This window comes from Triticum urartu, chromosome 2A (genome assembly GCF_056163025.1).
Source record: "Triticum urartu cultivar PI428250 chromosome 2A, HENAU_Tu73, whole genome shotgun sequence".
Taxonomy (NCBI): Eukaryota; Viridiplantae; Streptophyta; class Magnoliopsida; order Poales; family Poaceae; genus Triticum; species Triticum urartu.
The window spans coordinates 12,524,909-12,533,758 of record NC_141874.1 but is presented as its reverse complement, the minus strand read 5'-3'; the positions used below and the strand labels follow the sequence as shown (position 1 = coordinate 12,533,758).

Here is an 8,850-nt window from a genome sequence, read left to right as displayed (position 1 = left end):
ACGCCTCCAACGATTCCCCCGCGAGGAGAACCACCCGCAAGCCGTCGCCAAACTGAGCACTCCGCCACGACGCCCCGTTCGGTGGAGAGGATGGCGAGGAGGAAGACGAAGACGGAATGGGGAGAGAACTCGCTGTGCGAGGGATTTCAGGCCACCTTGTAGATCCCGACCACCGTTGGGCGCGTGCTGCGAGATGGGAGAACGGAACTCAACGTGACCAAAATCGAAGATAAGCGGGGGTAGTTCGCGCCGTTCTCGAACCCTAGAGAGCATTCCCCTCGCATTTCGGCACCATCCGCGCTCCGCGAGATAGAGAAAGGGAGGAGAAGCACGTAGAAGTGGAGGGAGAGCATACCTCCGGCGGCGAGGAGCACCAGCGATTCCCCGGCGAGGAGAACCACCCGCAAGCCGCCGTCAAATCTGAGCACTCCGCCCGCCACGCCCCGTTCGGTGGAGAGGATGGCAAGGAGGAAGACGATGAAGGAAGGACGGGAGAGAGAGCACGCTGCGGCGAGGGATTTCAGGCGCAGATTTCGAAAACCGCCGCCCTCGACCCCCACTACTCTCTCCTCTACCACTTACAGGTGGGCCTCCCACGTCCGGATGCGGACAAAACCGCCACGACCGCGGTGCGCGACCAATCCAGACCAGGTGGCACCTGGCGGATCTGGAAGCGATCGCTCGCGCGATCGAACGGCCACGGGCCGGCCGCCCGTTTCGGTCAGTTAGTGGCCGGCCACTTTTTAGACTTTAGGAAAAATTGGAGATGAAGAAGAGGAAGGCAGTTTTCAGGTTCTATTTCAGACCGAATCTTGTTCAGTTACAACTCCCAGCTGAACAGCCACTTGCTCACGCACATGGCACTTGCAAACAGATAATGAATCTTGCACACTCAGCGCCACACCCGCTGCGCCACCGTGTTACTCTTCTCCGACCTGTGGCGCCTACCTCCGCTCAAGGCGGGGCGGGCCGTTGTGCGCGACACACACAGCTTCCTCTGAAGCTTTGTTGAGCGCGAGGATTTGTCAAACCGTGACGATTTCGAAAGCGGAAGTTAAACCTTCAGCAACCACAATAAGGAGGACGGCATGCCCGCAGCCAGTCTCGCATCGCCACACGGGTTAGATAGAGGCTTCGACCAATCTGCGCTTAAAACAACTAAATGGCCAGGATCTAGTCGCATCTGGCTCGAGCACCAAGCCCAGGCTTCTTCCTTCCTGGGTGGAAGTTCGTCTACTAGTACCAGTTTCAGTTTCTACACTGCAAAGCAAAGGGCTAGACAAGGTGGAAATCCCTCCCTAGATCGGCTCACCGCTTCTTCCTCTGCGGCCTCTTTGCCGCAACCACAGTCTCTTCCTTGCCAGCCAAGTCTTCATCGTCTGAAGAACAACCTTCTTTCTTCGATGGGCCCTTTGCTGGTCGCTTCCTCCCCCTCTTGGCGGGCTTCGACTCTTCATCTTCATCTTCTCCCTCCTCGTGATCATCAGCACGAGTATTACCCACTTTCTTCGGTAGGGCCTTTGCCCCCTTGGCTCTTCGCTTTGCTGGTTTATCATCCTCTTCCTCTTCATCAACAGCTGTCTTCTGTGCCGCCTTCCCCCCTTCCTTCAGAGCAGCCTTCTGGCCTTTCTTGGATGTTTTGCCCACATTTTCCTCTGCCTTGTCTCTGCCTTTCTTTGACCTGTTTGCTGCTGCAGCATCAGCCCCATCCAGCATCTGCAGCTCTGGAACGTACGCCGACGTCTGAACAAACAACAGCGTGAGCAAGAGCACAACACAGCAAGTCCGAAAAAACACAGCGCGCAAAAAGAAAGGCATAGTACGGTGAGCTCAGTCTGCAGCTTACCCTGCCGCCTACTGTAACAAAGTCGATTTTCCTCCCTGCATGCAGCAAATGCAACGTTCAACACTGATAGACAACACAGCTGTGCTGTATACACCAGAAAAGAAGAGAGGAAGAGTAAATTGTCGGACCATCCACAAAGGCCTTGCCGGGTTTCTTCTCCCTAGAATGAAATATCCAGTTCTCTGGAAATTCGTTGCTGTCAGCACCAACTTCAACGGATTTTTCAATCACCTATGGAGAATTGCCAGAGGCAGGCAAAGCGTGATTACCATATAGTACAAATTGTCACCATAATATCATGCAAAAGGAGGGACAAAGATAGCTGCAGCCATGCTAGAAATGTCATTAGTTTTATCGCACGAGGATCAAGTATTGTACAGGTAAACCAGACTCCTACAGTTGAATTCAACTCAAGCTTCTGTGCAAGCACATGCACAAGCACGAAAAATCAAGTGACAGAAAATAATATCAGACATTCGAATTTTCTGAAATTTGTTCAATATCAGTATGTGGTTGGTGTATATAGTACATAAAAGGATTACTTTTGCATGCTAACTGCTTTACAGGACAAACAACAAACATCCAAATTTTAATGGATTGATGTCTTTCACTATTTTGCAACTGAAATCCATTTCCAGCAAAGGTCAAAGGATAACACTGCAGGTCAACCGCAGTTCACGAGCTAACCTCTTTGATGCACCGATGGAGTGCCTTGCACTTCTCCTTGGATATCTTCGATGAAGTTTGCATAGGATGGATCCTTGCCTATACCCAGATCAAGCAAAAGGTGAAACTTCAAGATTTACACAAAAATGGTACCACAGTAATAGCACGTCAGTTTTGCAAAACTGTGGATGCCCAAACTTATGAGCACAGGTGCACGGGATAGGTGGATGAAGATAGCAATTGGAATCAGTGTTAAGGCGAAGGGGATAACAAGGCTTCACCTTGTCCCTGGCTGTGTGTAGCTAGAGGGCATGCTCAAGTTTGGGTCAATTTTCTATAGTACCTCACAAATTAGCCTTTCTTTACAGAGTAGAGAGTCCATGTGACTTGATGAATAGGAATTTGCTGATGGTGAGGTGTACTAACACATGTGTGAACAGTAGCCATGACATATGGCTATTTTGCCCAAGAGATACATTATACCTATCATTAGACAAATACGATTGATCTTTATAACAAATCACCTCACTAGAGTAGAACTATGATACATTCTATGCAGTAGGCATTAATACAGAGGATAGAAAAACTAAAAGACTATAATGCCTCTTATAATTTTATCTAGCAAAGCAGTTTTAGCAATGTCAGGGAAACAGACCTGATAAAGCACCTCATCTGCCATCCAGTTGCCAATTCCTGACATAAAGCTCTGCAAAGATGATTCAACAAAGGGGGTGTAAGAATTGGCATAATTAAAAGGTTTTTGTGCTAAAAAATATCTTGACAATAAGAATGAAAGGGATGGCTGTGTGTGGCTGGTGCTGAGGCAACTGCATGATTATCTTAAACCACAATCTATAAATTAACTGGTAAAAAATGTTAACCAATGCTTGAGGTTTAGAAATATTTGGAAACGAAGCCAAGAAATTTCTTTAGTTGTTTGACAACACTTTCTTATAAGCTCATAACTGAGTTTTGAATATAATATGGATAACTGAATATAATATGGATAACTCCTTCTGATTCAGACAAGCAGTTTGAGCGGAGTATGGAGCTTAAGATCATACCTGATCAAGCAAAAGGGATTTTATTGGAGCATTCTTTCTACCAAAAGATTGTACAAAATCATCAAGCTGCATTGGTTCGCATAGGGCATCTGGTCCAAGTTCAGAAATTGGAGGGACAGCTTCTGGCTATTAAACAGAGACATAATAACAAAAACAAATTACAAAATGTTACCACATATTGAGAGAACAAATTTTGTTTTCAAGGAATCACAAGAATATTACATTGTCAAGCAATCGTATTTTTGCAAAACGCCTCTTATCAGTGAAGGAGAACTCCAAGCCATCATCCAACTGTAATAAGTTGAGAAGAGCAAGATGAAACATGGCAAAGATTTTCCAAAAAGTAAATAATTAGCACAGACCAAAGAAGAAAGTAGTAGTTAACAAGAAAGGTGAAGACTACTAAGGTGCATATTTCATCACGTTACTGTTTCTAGAATCTATAAGCATTAGCATGATTTTTTCTTTACTTGCTTCCACTTCCGCTATTCTACTGCAGTTCATTTAAGCATTAGCATAATATAACTGACCACCAAGATCTTAAACATTGTTAAATCAGACTTAGCATAATATATATTCTAGCATCACATCCCAGATAGGCAAATGCAGATAATTATCCAAATCCTATAACTGACCACCATAAGATATTACAGATTCATCTATGAGAAGGGTTGATAAAAATACATAAAACAAAAATAACTATAAGCACCCATGTGTGAAATGAGCCAGACAAGATGAATTGCAAGAAACATAATTCCCACGCATGATGATAAAGGAAAGAAAAGAAATTGTCATAAGGAAGGTCACCAGATTAGGTTCCATACTTCAACAAATAGTTTGGAGTACTTTGAAGGCCATTCCTCAGTTGGGCTCACTGCAGACCTAAATTAAATGCCACAGGAATGAAGGATCCAAATTATTTCAGTTCACTGAAGCCACAGGGTCAAGTTTTAGCAACACTAGAATGATGAGCTAAAGACACAGCAAACATTTATGCAAAGAGTAGTAGCCTAGTCCTGAATGCCTGACCACACCTTCAAATTCTAAGTGGCTTTGCTGTACCTATGTCAACACAGAGGACCCCCAATCATCGTGCTTATTGTTTAACATAGTTTTTCTTTTTCTTTAACACGACGGAATCACATCTGGTTTAACTAACCCAAACAATGCACTATGCAATTTTGATAAAAGCAATCTTACAAAGTCCTCAAATGTCTGAAATTGGAGGTAACACCTTTTTCCGTCAGTACTAGAACATCTACCAAACTATCAGAATTTCTATAACAGACGCGAACATTCGTCAATCATACTATAGCATAAGGTTCTACCGGTAGTGTCTAGATTTTCTGGTGTGCACTAATGCTATAACATATCACAGCACGCAGAGCATCAGGTGGTAATGGCATCAAACATTACAATGCTAATTGAATATACCTGATAATGTAGCAGTGCATGGAAAAAAGACCTAGCTAAGTACGCAGTCAATATACTAGAATGGAAATAACAATGCTATTTCTAAACCATATAGCTGTCTCTCCTTTTTGAGAGATGATAGCAGCTTTTAACAGTAGGTAAGGGTAAAACAAGCACCAACAAAGAAAGAAGATGAAAAAGATGAAACCTTTTATATTTGCTCAGTTCCACACCCTTGATGTAAATAGCTCCAGCCATTCCTGTGACAAAGATTAACATTTAGGCGCTTTATGTATAACTGGAACTGACTTCTATATAATCAAGACCATTCATTCATGCTTGCCCAGTTCAAACTCTGGAGACTACAACCTAAATTTACAATAAAGTCTCTCTACATTGTTCTGTAATACCTGTCAATTGGTCTAAGTAAAAGTCAAACAAAATCTGACAAATCTTTGTGATCAAATGAGCTAAAGCAAGTCAACACAATTCCTACAACTTCAATACCACATTTTCAGGAGGGGACTACATTGTAACACTGATGAGATAAAAAAAAAGCCATTGTGATGTTTACACTGTCCGTTTACCATAACAGAGATGCATATTTTATTTAGTAAAATAGTTACCATTACAGTTCATGGAATCGAATAGCTGACTCCATTGTTCATGAATCTGAAATCATATAGGTACAACCCTAGATGTGTAGAAAACCCTAACCAAAAGCACGGTCAGAATCACACAAGAAATAAAAACATGGCACCGCGAACAAAATGCTCAGGCCCGAAAGGACAATGCCGTTCTTGAAAAATAAAAGAAAAATGTTTTAATAAAATCATTGCAAAAGGGGAGGAAAGAGAAACAAAATGGGAGTAGATTGAATGTGGTGGGGTGTGGATCGGAGACGGACCGAACTGGAAGGAGGGGGACGGCGGCGAGTCGAGCACGAGCCATAGGTTCTTGCCCTTGCGGCGCGCGGCGGCGATGGTCCTCCCGACCAGCGCCGCCTCCAGCCGCGACGGGGCGACGCCGTCGATGACCTTGGTGTCCTCCGCGGCGGAGCACCGCACGATCCGCTTCCCGACGCAGTGCTCCTCCAGCGCCAGCCGCGCCGCCTCCACCTCCGGCAGCTCCGGCATCTCCCTCTCCGCCTCTCCCCCACTTCCACTTCCAGTTTCTGTTTCTGTTTTTTCTCTCTCTCACGACTCCTTCCCGGTGTCAAAACAAGGGAACGAGAGTAAAATCCGGTTCCCTTGCATAATCCCTCTCTAAACACCCTTGTATAAACCTTTTTTTTTTCCTGCCCGAGTGCTTACCAAACAGGCTGAAAGCTTTGAAGGCCTTTTTTTTGAAGGCTGAGAGCTTCAAAAAACAGGCTGAGAGCTCAAGGGCCGAGCAATGTTCGAGAAACTTTTTTTTCCTTCGGAAAAACTTTCAATCTATTCATCTTCGATCATGAAAGTACAACGAAGATTAAAAATAATAATAATTACATCCGAATCCATAGACCACCTAGCGACGACTACAATCACTGAAGCGAGCCGAAGGCGCGTCGCTGTTATCGCCCCTCCCTCACTGGAGTCGAGCAAACCTTGTTGTAGTAGACAGTCGGGAAGTCGTCGTGCTAAGGCCCCATGAAACCAACGCACCAGGACAGTACCCCGCGGATGAAGAGTGTAGATCAAAAAGATACAACCTGAAGACACACGAACGAAGATGAACGATGAATAGATCCGAGCAAATCCACCAAAGACAGATCCGCCGGAACACACCTCCACACGCCCACCGATGATGCTAGATGCATCACCGGAACGGGGCTAGGCGGGGAGACCTTTACTCCATCACGGAGCCGCTGCCATCTCGCCTTCCTGAACAGAACACAAACTCTAACAAAACTAAAAATAGGAAATAAAACAAAGCCTTCCCACCGGCAAAAGCCGATATCCACTCCGCCTCCATGGCCCTAGGGCCACAGGAGACGGGACGGACCGGCGCCTACGCCGGTGAGAGGCAAAGAACCCTAGCTTTTTGGAGGCGGTGGCTGGCTAGGTCGCGCTAGGTTTTCAAACATGATGCAACCTACAACGAAGGGTACATCAGCTAACATCCGAGAAACCTGCTCGCCTATACCAAATAACCGGCCAAAAGGGTCGAGGACCAAGTAGCTTTGACACCTATAACAAGCCTCGCAGAATAAAGAAACAAGTCTTGTATAAAACATCTGAGAAAATGTAAACAAAGCATTTAGAAAATGTTAAATATGTATAATGAATATGTTTCTCAAGTAGAGGAAACAAAATATAACGTGTGTGAGAAAAGTTGATCATTTATTTATAAAATGTTAATTAAGTATTTAAAAATGCTAAACAAGTATTTGAAAACTGTTAAATGTGTATAGAAAAAAATGTTCATTGTTTATTAAAAAGTTCTTAATCTTGCATTTGAAAAAATGTTTATAAAACATTTAAAAAATGTTAAATGTATATTGAAAAATAGTGTCCATGTATTAAAAAGTATTAGTCCTGTATTTGAAAATTGTTAATCAAGCATTTGAAAATGTCAAAATATGTATAGAAAAAATGTGGATCATGTATTAAAACTCTTAATCTTTTATTTAATTTTGTAATAAACTATTTAAAAAATGTCAAAAATATGTGTATAAAAAATTTAAGAATTTACTAAAAAAATTAAACTTGTATTAGAAAAAAATGTATACGTGTACTAGACAAATATTCATGACATATACAAAATATTTATATTGGAAATAAAAAAACAAATACAAGCAAAAACCCGTTGAAACAAAAAATGAAACAACTGAAAGAAAAAAATGAAAAAGTAAATCAAATAAAAAAAGATTGAAAAATAGTGAAAATTGATAAATAAACAAAGATTAACAAAAAGAAAACTGTTGGAAACCAAAAGAAAAAAGAACAAAAAAAGAAAGCAAATAAAATCATGAAAGAAACAAAAAGAAGTATGACGACAAAAAAAGAAAATGAAAGAAATCTGTAGAAGAAATAAGAAAACCAAAAAAAGAAAACATAAATAAAAAAGGAAAAAAACCGAACGAACACAGATCGTCGAAAGAACAAACAAGTATGGACCGCTCATTAATTGCTCGGAGCGTTCAGCTAGCTGGTTTTTGGAAGTGGGTTTAGAAGGTTTCGGTAGCTTATGATCCGGTTTTAGTAAGTTTCTAGGCTGGGTTTCTTCCTCTTTTTACATGTGTTTTTCATTTTTTTAAGTTTTTCTTTGTTTTTTCTTCTGGATTCTTTTCTTTTTCGTTTCTTTTGCAGTTTTTTTTCCCTTTTCAAACTCTTCTCTTACGTCTTCATCTTTTCTTTATCTCTTTAAAAAATCATAAACATTTTTTAAACTTATAAATATGTTTCGCGTTCATGAATATTTCGTGGGCTTTTTAAACTCGATACACATTTTCTAGAAAAGGTACTTCGCGGTGACAGGCACTTGGGTATATTTTTCTGGGAGTGCCGCGTTGTTTTTTCCCTTGATCACGTGTAACACGTTTACTGTTTTGACTTCTGGTGGAAATTTCTTTTGTTTCCCCGTGTCTTGCTTGGGGGGCTCGTCCTCGTCTTCACTTGGTGTATCCTCCCCCTTGTGTACGGTGTTGAGCTTGCCGGACTGCTTGAAGACCCAACATTCTCTGTGGGTATGATTAGCGGGTTTACTAGGGGTACTATGGATCTGGCATACTTGGTCCAGAATGTTGTTGAGGCTGGACAGTTCATCTCTGGTGCCTTTAGGGGGCAGCTTTTGACCTGGCCGAGAGTTTTTGAATCCGGCATTTACTGTTGTGTCCTTCGTGCTGTCTTCTTTAATCCGGCGTTTGTTATTGCTGTT

General features: G+C 42.5%; 1 protein-coding gene across 1 annotated transcript; it reads right to left on the bottom strand.

Annotated features, from left to right (window-relative positions):
• Positions 1-1,050: 1,050 nt before the first annotated feature.
• Positions 1,051-6,209, bottom strand: LOC125535063 (formamidopyrimidine-DNA glycosylase). The gene is made up of 10 exons (XM_048698119.2): positions 5,897-6,209; positions 5,198-5,249; positions 4,401-4,458; positions 3,799-3,867; positions 3,577-3,702; positions 3,168-3,218; positions 2,534-2,611; positions 1,975-2,077; positions 1,847-1,881; positions 1,051-1,743 (listed from the first exon to the last, which is right to left on the bottom strand). The coding sequence occupies exons 1-10, from the start codon at positions 6,123-6,125 to the stop codon at positions 1,309-1,311; spliced, it is 1,236 nt and encodes a 411-aa protein (XP_048554076.2). The 5' UTR covers positions 6,126-6,209; the 3' UTR covers positions 1,051-1,308.
• Positions 6,210-8,850: the final 2,641 nt, after the last annotated feature.